This window comes from Leuresthes tenuis, unplaced genomic scaffold (genome assembly GCF_036924035.1).
Source record: "Leuresthes tenuis unplaced genomic scaffold, fLeuTen1.0.hap1 SCAF_3, whole genome shotgun sequence".
NCBI classification, from domain to species: Eukaryota; Metazoa; Chordata; class Actinopteri; order Atheriniformes; family Atherinopsidae; genus Leuresthes; species Leuresthes tenuis.
The window spans coordinates 19,736,976-19,756,495 of record NW_027325357.1 but is presented as its reverse complement, the minus strand read 5'-3'; the positions used below and the strand labels follow the sequence as shown (position 1 = coordinate 19,756,495).

The window sequence follows — 19,520 nt, the reverse complement described above, 5'->3', positions numbered from 1 at the left end:
TGAAAACCGCTGAATTAGCTTATGAGGAACATGGAAAGAGAGGCACCTGAAAATGAGAAAATAAAAGTTTTTTGGTTTTTTTCTCCAACACATTCATGACAAAGACTTGACACCTGCTATCGTTCAGTTTGTTTCTGGTGGTTTTCAAAGAAGAGCCGATAAAACTGTAGACACATTTATTTATCAGGAACAATATTTTGAGCTTGTTTACATGTATACATATATATATACATATATTTATTTATTCATACATATATATAACAGCAGTTTTCCATCTGAATATCAAACCACAAAACGGATATGGCTGAATGCTCCAAAATAAAATATTGTTTTTCATAACAGTTTGAAAAGGGACACATGATGCAGCAATTAAAAAAACAAAACAGCCTGATATTATATGGAGATGTACATACATTAAACTAATATTCCTCAGAGGCCACCTAAAATAAAAATGATAAAAAAAACTTTGAGTACCAATTTATTTTCTGGCTTTTCAATTTGTCTTGGCCCATTTCTTATGTGATCAAGTGCTGATTTCTCTATTTTAAACATAGAGAGGTGCTAGGGACCCAATAATCAAGGCACTCTGGTGAGTACAGGAGGCACTGTGGTTGTCCGCAGAGTAATTATGACATACAGCACAAGTTAAGCTTGATATCTGGTCGAGGGAAAGGTTTGCTTTATATTCCTGTCTTCTCGTCTTTTACTGGAAAACACTTACACAGATATTCAGATAGACCAGAATACAAGTATTACAGTGTCGTGGTTAGAGAAATCTCTCTTGTCCGTGCCCTGTTGTAAGGCCAACTGCTATCTGATAGTTCAAACAGTCAGACTCATTCATGATTAAAACCCCTGACACTCATCATACGCCAGATTCCAGTTTCAAAAAACATATCTTTTATGGGTTGGATCTACTCTGAAAAGGCTGATATGACACTTATGTATCCCATAGTAACCTCACCGGTTCACCTCAGCTGCCAGTCTTCCCCCTTACATTCATCACAGGGTTGACACATTGCACATCCGCACTCATTTGGCTGATTTTCTTAAAGCAGAAGCTGAACAAAGTAAAAACATTTACATTTTTAAAGTAAAACTACAAACTAGATGAATAAACAGCAAATAAAAGGCATCTTAAAACAAACTGACCTAAGCTGAACAGAAGGGACATTAACTGAGGACAACAGTATTTTCTAACGTGCAGGAAGTCATTGATGATGGATGTGGAGGGTGATTTGATACGAGCTGGTTACATTCAGCACTTATTCATCATAGTAAGAGCCTGCTGCAGATTTAAAATGGAAAATAAAAAATTAATTCAACAGGAATGTAATCATTTTCTACATAAGGTTGAAAGATTCTGTCTGCTGCCACGTTTATAACCAATAATCGAAAAAACAAATACAAGGAAATAACAAATCTTTGAATTCCAGGCTTATTTGAAGTGGCACATAATTATCTTATATTTTCATGGAACTAGCTTATAAAAAGTTGAAAATATAGACAGTGTGCATATCCCAGAGCAGACTGTGATGAATCGACATTACTTTTGAGTTTTTAACCTTCCCTTCAGAGTGACATAAAGCTTTATTGTGACATAAAATGTCTGCAACATTGAACACCAGACTTAGTTATTCTCTCCTACGCGACGATTCCAGCTTTTCTTCCCTCGCTTGTCTAAATAACTGAGAAACTCATGTGCACAAAGCCTGCTGAGAGGTTAGTTTGGCGCTTTGTAACCAAAAAATGATCACCTGTCTCCCGCTCCACTACTTCTGACCAATCAGAGTAGACTGAGTCTTTCAGGAGGCAGGTCTTAAAGAGAGCTAAAACAAAGTGTTTCAGACAGAGGACGCCCTGCAGCATTAAAGCATTACCCATACAATAAAACCTTTAACTTGTACTTGAGAATTTAAAAAGTTCTTTAAATATTTTGCATAACGATAACAGAGAGTGACATAAAACTGCCATCTCTTATATGTTATATAAAACATGGGAGAGAAGTGTGACCAATCACACATAAATAGCTTGCATACATTTAAGGGTTATCTACAAGTTAAATATATTCATTAGGAAATCGGTCAATAGTCTAACACTTACATCTTAAAAGTATAATTTACCGTAGTATGAAGAAGAATGATGGGTCCCCAACAAAGACATAAAGATTGGGAACAGACGGCGACGTACATCGTGAATTATTCATACAAAGCCCACATTTGTTGTGTTTTTTTTTTTGCTCGTACTCTGTGTGGATGTTGGACAAAGACCAACTTTATTTTGGTCAAACTAGATAAAAGAAAAATAAGTTGTAGGTTAAAAAAGGCAAAAACTATCAGCCCTTGAAGGTGACATCATGAGCAGCTCAGTGGATAAAACAAACATTAGTAAACTACTGAACTTAAGAACAACTATTACTGGCTTTTTTCTTTATTCTAGTTATGGGGCGCGATGTTATTTATTGTATCGAAGTACTCGTCCAGATGTGTTCTGGGGCTCAGATATTTTACCATTTCCCTGCAACGTGCTGCTCATGAAGGCTGCTGAGACATTTGCAGTGGCAAACATCTGTTGCTGATTCGGATTTAGATATTTGTGGGTGGATTATAAGGACACTTTTAAACACATTAGGCACCAAGAGGTGAAGACGAAATCATACTGGCCAAGCTCCAGTGGTCCCCTGCTTCAGTTAGGTCGTCTGTCTGCTGTAACCACAGATCAGCAGCCACTCCCGTGTGTTCTTTATCTCTCAGCTAGCGAATCTGAGTCCATATCAGTCAGTAAGTAAAGGTCTGTGCGACGAGATAGTCCTCTTTGCATCTGAAAGACAGAAGCAATACAGATGTTTTGTCATTAGTGAGAGGGATTTTCAGACTCTGAATCCATCTAATCAGTTTAATCCGTTTAGCATAAGTCATTAGTCCAACCTCAATCAACCAAAAGTAGGAATGTTTTCCATATGATTTAATCATGATTTGCATCATTAAGTGATAAAAAGCTTTTCTGAAGGTCAATTCCCAGTCTTGACTATCACCACTCTGTCCTTTCTAAAGAAAAGCAATGATTAATAACAGTCTGTGTTGCTGCTACTCAAATTAATCCACATTTAGCTCAATCCTTTTTTATTCAAATAGAGCTTTACAGACACAAATGGTGGTTTACTGTATTACAATTAGATGATATACCAACTATTTTGTTAAAACACAAGTAGAACATCACAATCAATACTGTGTTTTCATCCAATTAGTTTCCACTTTGATTGGTTTGTCATAAAACAGATTAATCAAGGGTGCTCACCTTGGCTCAAAGTGTAACTTTCGAAACTCAACTTTCCTCATTTAAATCTGGAAATGCCTGAAAAAAAAGAGCATCTGTTCTGCCTACTGTGCTACCGTAACGTTCATAACCTTCAACTCCTTAATACTGAAGAGATGGAACGAATGGATTCAAACTGTAATACATTAAATCAAACAAATTTTATATGAATGCAGTGTTTTATGTCCCATTTTATAGGTATGCTACATCACATTATATGTCACCATAGTTTAGCTGAATCTGTGTGGCGTCAGTATTTGACACCATTTCATCTTATGGGTCATTTATACTGTTTACATAGCACCGTCTGTGACAGTAACTACTTAATTTGATTGTACAGCGAGGCAAATGAATGTGACTTTATTACAATTACTCAGCATCAGTGGAATAATTCTCTTACTATCTTGTTTTTAACAATTTGTACCAAATCTGCCCTCATATTTCATGCTTTTTTATGTCTCTGCTCGTGTCTCAGCTGTGTTTCTCTTGCAAAGTCATGTAATTTCAATACCGTTCTACTTTTAAAGTGACTTTCTTGTATACGAATGGGCTGATGGCCTGTAAGCTGACTTCAGCACATTTACAACAATGTTTAATCATTTATTAAAGATCACTGTCCCTCTCAGATAAAGACACGAGTAAGTCATTTTGAGTTACTTCTTAAAATCTGGAATAACTTTGTTTTACCTTAGCAGACTGATACTTCAGTACATTTGGACATCTTAGGTCACGAGTCGTTCTTTCAACAATCAGACAGAAGACACAACAAATGTCCATATATCCATAATCTGCTTTTATTTTGGACACATGGTGTGTGCTTCATCCAGCAGCAAAGAACAGACAGTTTTTCCATTCGGTTCCAAAGAGCAGAAATTAAATGATCACATGAGTACCTCAGTGCTGACATCACTATCTTGAGGTTTTCTCCATAAAACTCCAAATGTGCGTTTGTCATATTTTTTTGTGCATGTTCGTGAGGTATTCCTATAACAGTGTGTGGACCCACAGCTGCACGAAAAATATCAAGTTTATATTACAAAAGTGAAAGCTTGAGGACTCTAAACCAGAGACCAGCAGACGTACATAACCCCCCCCCCCCCCCCACATTAAAGAAAACACTCCCTGTGATGAAACAAACCTGTGACCCTGACTGTGTTTCCTGTGTGAACACCATGCAGCATATTTTCATCCCCTCTGTTAAAATGGACATCTCACTTGGACACGGCTCCGCTCGGTGCTTTAGCTTTAGTTTAATACCGATTCTGAACATGCAGCTTGGTCTTCACTGCTCTATTTCTTTTTTCTCCGGCTGGTACAAAATCAACTCCATGCGACACTGAAAACATGTCAAACTGGAAAAAGACACTTTTCAGTGTTGTCAAGAAGACGTAAAATACACCCCAATGAGTAAGAATAATTAAGATGGGTGCTGTGGAACATAGGCATCGACACTTTCTTCACTTTACTGAAAAGATATTGGCTGTAACGGGACAACATTAACACGGTTATTGTGACATCACACAGTTAAACTATTAACGAATTTAGCCAGGTGAGTTAGACCGATATAGGCTTGTGTGAAGGCTGACTGGGAACCGGTTTTAGCCACAGCTACAAGAGTAAAACAGGAGACGATGGCTGATATTAAAACAATCCCTCTAATCTTTTTACCTAAAGAGAGGGAATTTGCTTTTTCACAGGTTTACTGTCTTTAAATTCTGTCCTGCAAACTGGTCTACAATCATATCCAGCAACACATACATCTCAAATTACTATACAAACATTGTTTATAGCTGAAATCATGTGGTTCTGGTCTGCCTACTTCCAGCCAGAGCTGTGGACTAAATGGTAAAGATCATAACCGATCAGTACAAAATGCTTTCTTGTATGTGCACATATCTATATCTGAATAAATCTGACTGGAGTTGTTGTGAAATGGTTTCAGTCCCCAAAACAACCGCTGTGCCATGCAGACTGTAAAACCCTCAGAGACCAACTTGTTATTCTGGGATATAGAAATAAACTTGGCTTTCTTCGTACTTAGTTTCTATTTCACTTTCATGGCATTTACAAAGGAAGTTTATATACACAGTACATCTCTATCATTGATCAATTAACATTTCCTCAGGCTCCAAAAAAGCCTTGTATGACAAAAATAAACTAAATTAGCTACTAAACAACTAAATTAATTTCACTGGTGTGTTCAAAAGGTGTTCCCAAACCCAAATAATGGATAATAAAGGATGCAAGACATATACGGTCTAACTGAGGTCGTGACCATGATTCTGACAGGTGCCAGGTGTCTCTGGAATCGTGATGATTGAGGCACTAAAAAAAAAAAAAACTCTTTGAGGAAGAACCTGCAGTAAAATAAAGCTTAACTGATCTGACCTGGAGTCATTTTTTGTTCAGTTCAACTGCACTACTACTAATTCTTAATTAATCATGTGTCATAGTATCAATCACCGTGTTCTGTTCAGGCGAGCTTATGTCACTTTTTGTCTTCCAGCATAAAACCTACATTAAAAATTATTTTTCCCCTCCTGAATCTCCACACACAGTCTTGCAGAGTCAAAGAGAAAAGACAAATGAGTATAAACATCAAACACTCACACTTTGTCCTTTAGCTTCGTCGACATGTGAGAAATCAATCGCCCCAAAAAAACAATTTAAACAAGGAAAAGAACCAAAAAAAAAAAAAAACATTTAGTAACCAAAAGATTTTACACACAGTTGAGGCTGGATATCATTTGGAGCTTTTTAGTACACGGAACTGAAAACTTGTCGTGTATGACGTGAAAATGAATCATAAAATATGAATATCTCTATTATATGATGCAAAAAGCCAATCAATCAGACTGCTTCAGTGAGGCTACACGGAGATTAAAAAAGTGTTATATTGAGGTAGACTGAGTGGAAATCTTAATAAAATGAGGAACGCCTCCTTCAGACTGACATGACAACAGTGATCACAAGAGGGCAGAACGAACAATGCAGTTTATATTAGTTTACTGAGAGAAAAAGAAGGGAGTGAAACATTGGAATGAATGTAGGCAGTCGGACGCTTTTCACACAATCTATGTGCCGTCCTGAATTAGTGGGAAAATGATCTCATCACAAACATGATCATTTATTGTGGCTGTAGTTGCTGCTCTGCACAAGTGGAAAACACGAAGCTTATGTGATCCAACTACTGTTATATGTACCTTAATTATTAACCATTCTTCATCAATTTTCTGTTAATCTGTGCTGGTGGGGCTGCTGGTGTGTTTTAGTTTATTGGCTCATACTATCCTCAGGATGTGAACACTGTTGATAACACCTGTGCACACAATATAAAAAAACAAGCTGAACTTTCTCAGGCCTTTATGACGTTTTGGGAAGTTGTGGGAAATCTAACAGAAGCGTCAGCGTTTCTGTCTGTCGTTTACTTTTCTGTCGTCCAACCAGCTGATTTACTTCAAGAGAATACAGAACATTGTGCTGGCTGACAGTAGTTGCTCCTTTGTTAGGCCGCCACCTGTTCATCAATATTATGGTTACACACACATGTAGGACAGATATCAGCACATAAACAGTCATCATTGTGGATAGGTGGGGAGCCTAGTCTGTCACCTTTAATGTGCTGTGAACAAAACACTGCAGTTCCCATGCCTCATGTTGCCCGGGCACCACAATGAATGTTTCCAGCAGTGAGAAAACCTTTTAAAAGCAGAACTTCTTGCCACCGTGTGTTTTTATGAACAGGTAACAGTGAACACTGTCTGCACCTGATTGATTATCTGGGCATTCTGTTGTTTTTTTGTATAAAATGCTCTGAGTTATGTTGTTGACACGAGCGCTAATTGATGATTCGAGCCTTCACATCTCATATATAATTTATCTCAGGCAAAGGCCACCGATTGTGACATTGCTAACATGACTGTGACAGTAAAAACCGCTCAAATTAATTCTAACTATACGTCTCATTAACGGAATATAGTTGCTTACATTAAGAATTTCAACAATGATTGAATTTTAAAAAGAATCATTTTAGGGTTTTCTTATAAATTGGCTCAATTGTCAAACACTGACTTCTAATATAAAATGCTGGTCAAGTTTTTATACGAGCCTAAAAAGCAACAGTTGTGATATCCAACCCCAAATAAACATGACACATCAGCAGAAAATGTTCCTTCAAGATCCTAAATAATCTTGAGAAGTCCTGGTTGTGTACAGGGCTCTCTCAGAGGAAAGAGCTGTGCTGGTAGTTACTGTGGTGTTGAGCTCTAGGAGTCGTACTCAGACTGCTCCTCTATGAACACAGCAGGTCGATTGCTTACCCTGCTGCCAAAGTCCACACAGGAAACTCCCAGGGCAATCAGACAGTGCCATACCTGCAGATAGTGAGAGAAAAGCCAGAGGTCGAGACATGACACACTTTGGATGAACTTCGTTCCTCTATAAACTTAAAGATGTCTTCTGGGGTCTTTATTTTGTCGGTAGTTACAGCTATTTTAAATTTCATCCTGGTTGAATTATTTACACCTTTGTTTCTTAATGTCAGTTGTTTATCTTGATGTTATCTGGTTATTGGATGATAACATGTGAAGCTAAATAGATGGATAGCACTGAGTTAGGTAGCTGACCAACAACCTGCACAGACATATGTATCCTTTGGTTCTTTATGAAAACCACATTTCAACTCCATTTTCCAAATTGACATATTACAAAAACTCACCAGGTAGCCCACAAAGCACAGATAGCCCACGGAGAGGAAAGCAGAGAAAACGTAGAGCAGCACGCTGTTCAGCGCCGTCACATACACGATCACAAAGTACATGTTGATCGCGCAAACACACAGGATCATGATGCCTCCAGAAATCTTCCACACCCTGAAGAAAAGAATTTATTAGACCATCACAGAATGTGTTTGTTTCTAAAAATAAAAAACAGTCTGAAAACACTTTGTTTGCTGGCAGATTACTGAGAAAATTCCTAGTTTGGGCAACACTGGTTTAGACCAGTGTTTCTCAATTCCGGTCCTCATGACCCACTGCCCTGCATGTTTTCAAAGTTTTCCTCCTCCACCACACCTGATTCAAATGAATGGCTCCTTATCAGGCTACTACAGAGCTTGATGAAGAGCTGATCATTCGAATCAGGTGTGGTGGAGGAGGGTAACATCGAAAACATGCAGGGCAGTGGGTCATGAGGACCGGAATTGAGAAACAATGTTTTAGACTGTTTGAAAAAGCAAACAGATACAGAGATGCCAAGCAGATGAGTTGCATTCAGTCATTAAGTCTGCTTGTTGCACCTCTCACTTCCTCTCTTGTAATGCTGAACTCAGGTCAAATAATAGTCTGTAAACACTTTGGAGTCAGCATTTAGTCTCGTGTGGTTTTAAATTTGAATTTGAAAAAGATTAACTGTTCCTCAGTCGTATCTCCTCTCTAGATGTTGAGATCTCCTGCAGTGGAACGGGAGCTGTGGATTGTTTCTGTACAAGGCAAGAGCTGAGTGGGATGTTTCTTTGATAATGAGCAAATAAAGAACCTGTACGTATTTGATCAAATATACTTCAGACACACACAAACAACTTGTCGGTACTAAAAGCTCAATGTTGGAGGTCTGTTTTTATTTGAGAGGCATGATGATTTCATTTATAACAATTTCTTTACTCACAGTCCGTTAGCAAAGTCGTTCATTATGGACGTCAGGCTGGTGAAGGTCAGAATTGGAATCAAAGCAAATGGAAGCTGTCGGATAAGAAGAGAAATGACAGAGAATATTTTACAGTTATTTGTGTTTTCTCACAAGCTTTCACAGTGAGTATTTTCTCAATAAGTCGGTCTGACCTGCATGCTTTGAAGAACATTGAGGAAGTCGTTCATCCCAGTCAGATGCTGAACATCTTGGAAAATGGCCACCAGTAGCGTAGGCACGATGGCGATGGAGCGGGTCAGTAGCACCCGAGCAAAACGAGACCAGCTCAGGTTCAGGAAACCCTTAGAAATGATTAAAACAACAGCATGAGCGTACATATTCATAAGCATTTTTCTCTTTCACAGTCATGGGAAAGTGCAGCATACATACACAGAACTGCCAGATAATCTTACCTCCATGACAAACTGTCCAGAGTAAGTGCCCGTCATGGTGGAGCTCTGTCCAGCTGCCAGAATCCCTATCGCCCAGATGTAGAGAGCCGCAGGACCAAAGAAACAGCCCAGGACCACTCCCTGACAGACAGACAGATAAAACCATCAGGTCATGCATCTATTGTCACGATTTATGTTCTGTTTCATGTCTTGTCTCGTCACTTCCTGTTTTATTTTGAAAAAGCACTAACTTTCCCCTCTCGGTTCAGGTATCTAGCCCTTCCTCCCGTGTCAAGCGTCTCATTGTCTTCCCTGATTCCCAAGTATTTCCACTTGTTCCCTTTGGTCCCTCATGTGTTCAAATAGTCTGCGTTTCCCTTGTCTTGTGCCAGTATTTTGTCTCCTCTCATGAGCCTCATTACCAGCCTTACCTTGAGCCATAGTTTCCACGAGCCTGCAGTGAAGCGATCCTCCTGTAGAGCTATCTTGTTTTGTAATTTATTCTTGTTAATAGCCTTAGTTTATTTATTCAATACGGTAAGTTTCATAGCCTTGTTTGTTCCTCCCGTTTGGAGAGATTTCCGGTTGGTTAATGTTTCATAGAAATCTCCGTTAGTGGAGCGATTTGTGTTTGTTCGTTAAGACCTTTTTGTGCCGCCGTTAAAGTCGAGCTTTAAGTTTACAGTTAAAGTTTCATAGCACCTCTGTTTATTAAGAGTGCGTTCTTTGTTTATATCCGCCTCATTAGGAGAGCGTGTCTTTGTTTTGTTATATTAAAGAGCCCTTTGTTTTCCTCCCATCGTGGAGAGATTTATGTTTGTTAACTTTCATAGCTGCACTCGTCCTCCACCATAGTTACTGAGGAGAGCGCTTAGGTTTTCATAGCCCATTACTTTGCTCTGCTTGGAGATCCCCACCCTGCCTTGCTGTGCTTTGTTTAAATAATAAACATCTCTTTGAATCAGAAAAGACCCTGCATTTGTGTCCTGAGTCCCTGAGGTCCCTGACATCTATTTTCTTTCTTTTTCCAATGATTCTTGCTTAGGTGTTACAGTAAGCTGAATTTAGCTCCTCTCAGAGCTGATGGTGTGTTCTGCTTGGCTCTGCTCTCAGCTTTATAGCATCTGACAGCTTACACCTTTAATACTTCAGCTGACACATCACAGAGTGACAGACACATGTTCTGTTGATAAAATAAGACTAATAACGAACAGTTATTATGATAGTCACATTAGAGTTTCTACAACTATGTAGTAAAGCAGAAGTGACGGCTTCAGGCTGTTTACAGGGCATGAACACAGGGTTGGTGCAAAGACTAAGTGCTGTAAGGCCATCACAGTTATGAAATGCTACCTGACAATTAATTGTCAAACAAATAATTGTAATTAACGATGAAAATGTCTTTCTTTTAAATTTTTGCCACTATGTTAAGTATCAACCGACTAATCTAATGATTCAAGCAGCCCTTATGAAGAATTAAAGTAATTCAATAGAAAACTAACAGGAACATAAATTAAAAGATATTTCTGTTTGCCTTTTAGGCTTTTTTAAACACAAACTTGGCCACGTCCCAGCAGATGATAGGTCCATTGTTGCGGTAACGCTAACCAGACGTACCCCTTTGTAAATGTCCACCGCCAGGGTGCCATTGTTGAGAGGGAAGAGGTCTGTGTGAGGGCTGCCAGTCGCGTTGCACTCAGCATTCTGCAACAACACAGTTGAAGTTGAGAATATTGGACTGTATTGGCTCACACAGCTGCAACAGTCCTCAGTATACAGTGGAGCAATGGATTCTTCATTTGGTATACTCACCACCTCCATGTTGGTTTTATTGTAAAAAGCCTGAGCAAAGACTGCCACAACAAAGACATTGATGAGGAAGGAGATGAAGAGGGCGATAGTTGACTCGATAAAGAAGTACTTGTTGGCTTCTTTTACTTCCTTCTTATTTTTGCGATCCACTTCCCGGGACTGAAGGGAACAAAAAGAAAACAGATCTCTCATTAAAACATTTCTATTTGGTAATAAAGTTGATTTTCAGACACCGTCAATTAAACATAGAGTTGGGAAAATCTATCTGCCACCAGGTACCGTTCTCCCTTTAGGCTTGAATCTTGTTACATAAACGTCTCTAACCTTGACCAGTGCTGAGTGCAGGTAGATGTTGTGGGGCATGATGACAGCTCCTACAATTCCCACCGCCTGCTCCAGCTGAACAGGCCCACAGTTGGCACAGTATGGTACAAACATTCCCTTCAAAAGCTCGCCTTGGTCTGGTTTTACCAGCACATACTAAAGGCAAACAATGAGAAGTCAGAAAGCGTTAAGCTGCTTTGAAACACAAACACTTAAATTACATTTGAAAGGTGAAGGAACTTTACCTCGTAACCAAAACTGAGAGCCATCACAGTGATCAGAAAGCCAAAGAAAGCTTCGAGTTTCCTCAGGCCTACAGAAATATAATAAAATGTAAAACACTGGGATGTACAAATGTCAGAGGTTTAAATCTGTTGAGGTGAATCACAAACCATATTTGTCTAAAAAGAGGAACACAAATGTGTCTGTGATGGTGATGAGAACTCCTGCCCACAGAGGGATCCTGGATAAAAAAAAAAGAGATGATAAGAGGAATACAGCACATTTAACCCTCTCAATAGAGCGATAAAAATGTCTGAAGTCACTTTTACAGACAAGCATTAAACACATTACCGGCCCACGGAGAGAAGGTTGAGAGCTATAGCGCAGCCAATGACCTCCTGCATGTCTGAGCCAATAATAGCCAGTTCGACCATCAACCAAAGGATGATCCGAGGAACCTGGAGGGATAAAAAACAATTCATGAAGACCTATCCATGTTCTCAGAATTTATTACGTTTGAGAAGATGATATAAAAAGCATGTCTGCAATAAAGGATCAACAACTACCGCTTCAGATGAATGACTAATGAATGAAAACAAAGCTGAGTAGTGACAGTGGTGGATGCTTACGGTGGGATACTGGCGGTTGCAGACTTCAGCCAGGTGCATCCCCGTGACGACCCCAAGGCGTGCAGCTAATCTCTGCAACAGCAGCCCAATGATGGTGGCTCCAAGGAGCACCCACAGGAGCTGTGAAACATCAGTACAGAGAGACATTACATCAGCGAAGCCCCTGCATTATATGAGAGCATCGCAATGAAATGAACTAAAGATACAAATAACCTGAATTCGTTTAATCTACAATATGCTTTAGTGAAGGGAAATACTTTAATGCCTCAATTCATCTCATCATATGTCAGTGTCAAAAAATGCCCTCATGAAAATGTTTTCATTCATCACCTTAAAGCCAGCTTTAGCTCCAGACTGCAGGTCTGACTCAATGTTCCCTGGATCCAAATAAGCAATGCTCATCAGAAACCCTGGTCCGGTGAAGGCCCAGAGTTTACGGAAACTGAATATCTGAGCAGAAGAGAAAGACAACATATCTTTATTTCTGCTGTTTGGTTTCATGTGCATCGCTACAAATAATCTGCAAGTAAATCTGAGGCAAAATTCATTCAAACTTTTCCTGATTATACTACATGAAACACTGGTTGTTCTGTGGTACCTGGTTGGGACTCTCTGGAATGGGCACCCTCTCCTCAAAGTACGTGGCGGATGGTTCTTCCTGGGCCCCTGGCGAGGCAGGAGGAGAGATGGAGCTGTAGCGGTTGGTCTGGACTCCATTTTCCTGCTGGGAATCATCTAAGAAAGCCACACAAGGAAAAGCAGGGGGACTCTTGTTAGAGATGAAAGAGACAAAGTTATGGAGAAAGAATGTAGAAGTCAAAACACGGCTTTAAAAAAAACCCTGAAGCTCTGTCTCAAAGTTTAGTTTTTCACCTGATCCTGGCTGATGCAACATTTGCCAGTGATATGGCAGGTCACTATTACAGCGTCCTAAGAAGCGTGCAGCTTCAATTCAATGATACTTTGTGGGTATGACCCAGGTGCCATGGGTCATACCCTTTCATTTAAGGTGAAATGCTAAATATATTGTTTTCTAAAAGGAAAAATGAATAATTTGAAGCGACTAATAAAGGAAAATGTCTCCTGATGCTTTTCAACAATCCAATCTGACAATCTGACAATTCAAGTCAGATGAAAAATAAAAACCTGAAGATTGAGGCCATTCACATTGAAGTTTAGCTCAAGTGAAGTGACATACGTTCAGCCCTCACCCAAGTCAGTTTCTCTGTAGCAACAATGAGAAATCTGAATCCTATCTGAATGTCCATTTCAAAACTGCCACACAAGTGATCTAGGATAAGACCGGAAATTACATGTCTAAACTCAGTCAGCAGTAACCTTTAATTAACCACACATTAGTCACATCTTAAATCCAGTGACTCGGATCGCAAGTGTTATGAGGACAAAATGAAGGATTACTTAAAAAAAAAAAAAAAACACTATAATTACTGTTTAACTTTTCAAACAAATCTATAATTACTCATTCAAAGTATGTACGATAGTATGTATATTTATATATATATATATATATATATATATATATATGGAGTCTGCTACTCACTGAGCTTCGACCTTTCCTTCTTTTCTCCCTTCATCTCCAACTCACTGCTGGTCCTAAAGTCCACTGTTGCCTAAGAATGACTCGGCTTTTATATGACTCTACTTTTTTTTTTTTTTTGGGGACACTGAATGTCACAATGACATTCTGGCTTTGGAATTCTAAAAATGACCCACAAAGACAGAGAAGTAACGCCAGCACACGCAGCAAACATGTGATGGATAAAACACAAAGCCCCTCCTTCACTCACACAGACCGAGACAAAACAGTCCTTTTTTAGGAACTCCAGTTGTTAGATGCAACACGATTACCAAAAAATAAATAAAACGTATTTCAGGATGATGCACAGAGACAATCAATCTTATTTTTGTAAATTTGATCCAGTTACTTATCTGAATATTCAACCATGATGATTTGGTTGCTTCAGATTTACAGGCTGCACTGCCCACTGACTTATAGAACTTATATTGCAGAACATAGATCAGTATTATCTTTTATGATTTTGGGGCATGAAGGGCCCTTATTTGAAAGGAAACTAATCATAAAGAGGGGGATGATATGCAGAAAAAGACCACAGGCCGGGACTCAAACTGAGGCCAACAAGGGGTGCCCGCTCAACTTGTTGGGCTATGAAGCTGGAGTTGAGTTTCTAAGGCAGAAAAAAGTGGAAAGTGTGGATATCATGTGATGTTTCCGTCATCTGCAAGAGTTACCTTCCAGGAGGTCTCCGTTTGGCTCAGCCTTCATCAGAGCAAGCTGAGGGATCCCTGGGAATTTGAAAGGATGACTATCAGCCTCCCTGCAATAAGACAACATCAGTTAAATCACTTTAGTGAGAATTAAACATCAATGTTGTGCTTTTTTCATTGTCACTTTTGCCAAGGAAGGCTGTGGTGTCAAACCATTATGACGTAAGAAAGACCGATTCGAGCTTTTGTCAGCAATGTCAACATGACTGTGCAACAATTTGTTGGAAAAAATAAGATAAATTCACAAGGCATACTCATGACGAAGCGACATTAAAAGCAAGTCAAAGGTCACTACAGCGATGAGAACTTTTACAGGAAGCCTTTCGTCCCCCACAGTTTCACTTCCATCAGCTACATCCCTCTGAGTGAAAGGCACACTCATACACACTTATTAACCTGTTCTTGCTGAGATGAAACCCAAAACTTCAGTCAAACAAAACAACTGCATTTGATAACACCGTGTCCTCTGACACAGTGCACATGACTGTGGGATCATGGCAAAATATTTCCAGCAGATGAACATATCTTTCCTCAGAAACAGAACAAATTGTGCAGAACCATTAATAAAGTTGTGTCCCAGAAAATTATACAAAATAGAAAAAATAATGTCATCTTTCCCCAGAGACATCAAGTCTTTGGAAAATAACTGTAACTTTATAACAACACTATGAAAATAAACGTATTCTTCTTCCCTATTGGGCTCTATCCTATTGTTTTTCTCTCTGAAACAGAACCTTCTAAGTATTCCTCTCCCAGCTTTTTATAACATGAGCTCTGCTTTGTTAGTAGGGTCAGTTTGCCTGTGGTTGTATTCCTGGGAAAAGGCACTTTTCTTGTAGCACATCAGGAAAAGCGGTCACATTTAAACCACCGAAGAAAACTCTCCTGAAAGTAAACGCTCCTTCTTGTTGACATAGACGGGAACATAATGGTTTCGGTGCAGATTTGCTGAAATAATGAGCACTCATGATTAAGACTGAAGTCAAATCAAAAGGGGAAATGAGGACATACAGAATTAAATGTATGCAGTTTAATGAAATTCTCTTGGAGCCAGTGGACTTACACTTTCTGATAACTGGGCCACAGGACACTTCAGTTCTCTGAGACCAAACTATTTGCCATGTGCTCTCATGTGACCACCCTCAGCAGACATAGTTATCAAGCACACTAGAAAGAGATTTAACATTGAATTCTGCCACTATCTAATATGGCATTACTATACAACGTTATCGTTGTTAATGAGTTGTCAAATATTTACAAACCAACTGTGATCCTAAAGGATCCTAATTAATTTGCTGTGGTTTTGAATCTACTGGCATTTGGCACATCTCGAGGGAATATGGTTCAGGTGCATCCGTTGGACTGTTTGTGTCTGATTCTTTTCAAGCTTGTCCTTCCAGCTACAAAAATACTTACTTAGCTCACTGCTTTGGAATGAGGTTCAACACAAAGATGCATTTTATCTTGCCCTGCTCCATCTTAAAATGCCTTTGTCTGATAGAGGGCTGTTTTGTAAGTAAAGTAGCTGACAAAGACTACAAAGGAGATTTCAGTTGATTGACTTTGTCCTGGCACCTGGTTGAAGCAACACATGACATACCATGCATATCTACTTTTTCTTCTTCATGTATTTAAACAGCCTCAATCATTCATGTCTGTCCTGTTCTGATGTGATTAAACCATAAGCATTATGTAATTGCTAAACTTTGGTGCCTTTATTTTGTTGTAGCAGTGCTTAAAGGCATTTATAAATTGTTCCTGATTTAAAGGGTAAATCATGTGTGACACATGATTACTACGCATGAACATATTTCCTGTCAGTCTCATCAGAAGCACTTGACTCAACTGGCTCAAAGAAGATCATATTAGGCAAACTAATTTGGTCATTTTCACTGTGTCTGACATGCTGGTAGATGTTGTTATTGTGTGACCTAGATTACACTCACGGATTGTGTAACCTTTCCAAAGTCTTGTCAAATTCCATGTGCACCAACATGTATGAGGTCATTTTAAAAAAAGTCAGACAGCTTCAGCTTCTTATTAGCAAAGGTCTGACTGTAACTGAACTGTAACAATTTCATGTCTTCGCTAAGCCTGGGATTTACGATAGGTTTGTCAGCCTGTCAGAAAGATAACACAAAAACTTGTGTTAACTTGTGTTATAACCACAATAACTTCAATGAAAGCTGGTGGAGGGTTGTAGCACAGGTCAACAAAAAATAGGCTCTGGTACTCATCCATTTTATCGTCTTGAAAACTGTGGAATAGGGCATCGGCCTTGGTGGTGGATGAACTATCCAAGTGACCTTCTGGTCTAATAATAATATCAGTACAACGTTTACCAGGAAGGATGAGCTTGTGTCGTCAACTGTGATTCATTCTAACTGTACTAAATGTTGTAAAGTTGGATTTACCAAGCTAGCAGATCAAAATCAAAATGTGGATGGCGAAATAAGAGACTACAGCGCTTAGTCACCCATTCATCTGACTTCCTCAAAGCTTTAGTGAACAGTAATAAGACCTAATCTGCAGAAAACAGCTTTTACTATCACCACATGTATGCCAACTCCCAAACTGACAAACTGGATATAATGTTCCACCCCTTAAGACTTTTACAACCTATGTGGAGAAAAGAGGAAAAAACAGTCAGACCAGAGGACACATAAAATCTAACATATTTGAAATGATAATCTAGATTCTATACAGAAAAAAAGGCTTCCGAGTCAAAAGTAAACATTAGTCAATGATAACAGTGATAATGAGGACACATTCTTACTACTTTTAAAACAAGAACTCAGCAGGATCACTAAAATATCAGATATTCAACATCCAACATCAATACAGCTCCAATTAACTCAATGAACTTCCACAGAAAATAAACAGTGAGCTGTTTCTCATGCCCTTTAGCCAGAAGAACCTGTGTTCAAACAGGTTTCCTTAAATAGCTGCCAATCATGAACATCCACACACCACAGCCACAGTATTACGGTTTAAAACCTTCCAGTGATCATATATAACTTATCAGACTGACTGACTTTGGTGATTGCTTCAAAGGTCCACCCACAAACAAAATGTGCAACTAAAATCAAATCAACTAAAATTCAATATGTATACAAAATTAAACGCCTCAGCAGCAACAGTTCTGTTTATAATGGTCTTAGCTGTCACAAGAGATAACTATTTACATTATGCTTTCCAGAAACACAGTTAAAGAGAACTGATAATTATCCTCCTCTGTATTGCATTCATCACTATGTTTCTCATGGAGGGCGAGTCATTTTCATCTACTAAATGAATGAAATGAATTAAAATTAAATCAATTATCATGGCTGGTATCCAGCTCAATAAAATGTACCTTTAAAGGTGGATGAGGTGAGGAATGTAGCAGGACGACTAATCAGAAGAAAAAATCCCATCATAATTTTTCCTAACACTTTGCGAATAGCTGATACTATGCCAGAAATTCTCACTCTCCGCATCTGGATGAACTCACCATGGAAGGACATTATTACAACCAAATGATCTCAGTTCTCAAGTTTATTTCTGTGACACTATTCTGCTCAGTTTTATGCAATTTGAGCATGCATAACTATGGTCATGTAAAGCCCCCGATCATTTCAGCAACACAATGAGTCACCCAATAACTTAATTGATGCTGCTCTGTCTTTCGACTTTCGACTTCAACCTAAAACATACCTAGGTTCATTATCTGATGAAATATTGAATGCAAAATGACAGGAATCTGTACATCACACAAGTTACTATTAGCAACGAAAAAGTGTCAGAGTACTTGTCAGTGCAAACCCGAGTTAAAACTAGAAAATAAGTTTGAATTATTTGTCCTGATCAGTTGAACAGCAGCTGTATGGGCTACACACTGATGTTACTGTAATTGTCATTTTAAAAAAAATACAAAAAAATTAATCAAAGACTGTTGATGCCTTTAGATGTATACAACAGAGCAGCCCAATCCCACCCTCACAAACGCTTCCGGTAAACTACAGAAAATAAACCCTGGTGCAATAACTCCAATACTACAACTGTACAGTTCCTTTAAGCGAACAAGCTAACAAATCCATGATGCAAATCCAGGATGCGTTAGCTGTTAGCATTAGCTCTGCTGACGTTACACTGACCAAAGTGCGAAAGAAAACTCTTACCTGTGTGTAATTTATGAGAGGGTGAAATAACAACGTATGTCTTAAATACAAAGACTGAGTTTAAAGTGACAATATTTGTTTGAGATGAAAGATAACAAAGCACGTTATCAAGCTACAGTCCGGCAAAGTCGTGTACTCTCTCATGTCAACTCTAGGTTCAAGGTACACTGCGCATGTGCACAACGACTGTACTGTACCGGTTTAACTAGTGATTATCCACATTAGAGCAAGAAAGTTAGAGTTTTCTCTTGTTGTTGGCATGTTGTTTAGCTGTCCATCCTCTGATTTGGTCGTTAATTAATTAATGTATTCATTCATCATCCATACTCGCTTTAACTTATTCAGCGTCTAACTGGTATACCTTCAGCAATATCTAAAGTACCGAGAGTCGGCAGGACTAAAAAATAATAATAATTATTACTGGAAAGCCATAGACTATTATATTACTATTATATTAGTTATGATAAATATAATACTAAAAAATTAAACAGAATAGAATAACAAAGTGAAATAGCTTCAACAAGATACTGAACAAGAGTCTCTGGTTTTTGATGTTCATCAATTAAAATTATTAATTCAGGTGTTTGTTTAACCTCCCATAAACCTTCCAGTTAAAATACAATAATAAGATTCATGTAAAAATGTTTTCATAAAATAGAATAGCATAAATATCA

At 38.6% G+C, this 19,520-nt stretch overlaps 2 protein-coding genes across 3 annotated transcripts in view; both read right to left on the bottom strand.

Moving 5' to 3' along the window:
* dgkab (diacylglycerol kinase, alpha b) overlaps positions 1-19,520 on the bottom strand; it is a 128,584-nt gene that overhangs the window by 52,656 nt on the left and 56,408 nt on the right. The gene's annotated exons all lie outside the window — the stretch shown is intronic.
* LOC140303594 (natural resistance-associated macrophage protein 2-like) lies at positions 163-19,007 on the bottom strand. 2 transcript variants are annotated; one of them, XM_072382409.1, is made up of 17 exons: positions 18,847-19,007; positions 14,651-14,736; positions 12,978-13,114; positions 12,710-12,829; positions 12,380-12,499; positions 12,102-12,208; positions 11,921-11,991; positions 11,774-11,841; positions 11,529-11,684; positions 11,205-11,363; positions 11,010-11,096; positions 9,414-9,533; positions 9,153-9,302; positions 8,980-9,053; positions 8,033-8,186; positions 7,635-7,688; positions 163-2,820 (listed from the first exon to the last, which is right to left on the bottom strand). In XM_072382409.1, the coding sequence occupies exons 2-17, from the start codon at positions 14,682-14,684 to the stop codon at positions 2,743-2,745; spliced, it is 1,689 nt and encodes a 562-aa protein (XP_072238510.1). In that variant the 5' UTR covers positions 14,685-14,736; positions 18,847-19,007; the 3' UTR covers positions 163-2,742. The 2 variants fall into 2 exon arrangements, with proteins under 2 accessions (XP_072238510.1, XP_072238511.1); XM_072382410.1 differs by lacking the exons at positions 14,651-14,736; positions 18,847-19,007 and adding an exon at positions 13,941-14,151.

What these genes read in the sequence shown, in the direction of transcription:
- LOC140303594 (XM_072382409.1), bottom strand. Translation starts at nt 14,684, where the DNA reads ATGAAGGCTGAGCCAAACGGAGACCTCCTGGAAG. An exon ending in AAACGGAGACCTCCTGGAAG is followed by an intron (nt 13,115 to 14,650) that starts GTAACTCTTGCA and finishes TGGCTTTCTTAG; the next exon opens with ATGATTCCCAGCAGGAAAAT. An exon ending in GCAACCGCCAGTATCCCACC is followed by an intron (nt 12,209 to 12,379) that starts GTAAGCATCCAC and finishes TTATCCCTCCAG; the next exon opens with GTTCCTCGGATCATCCTTTG.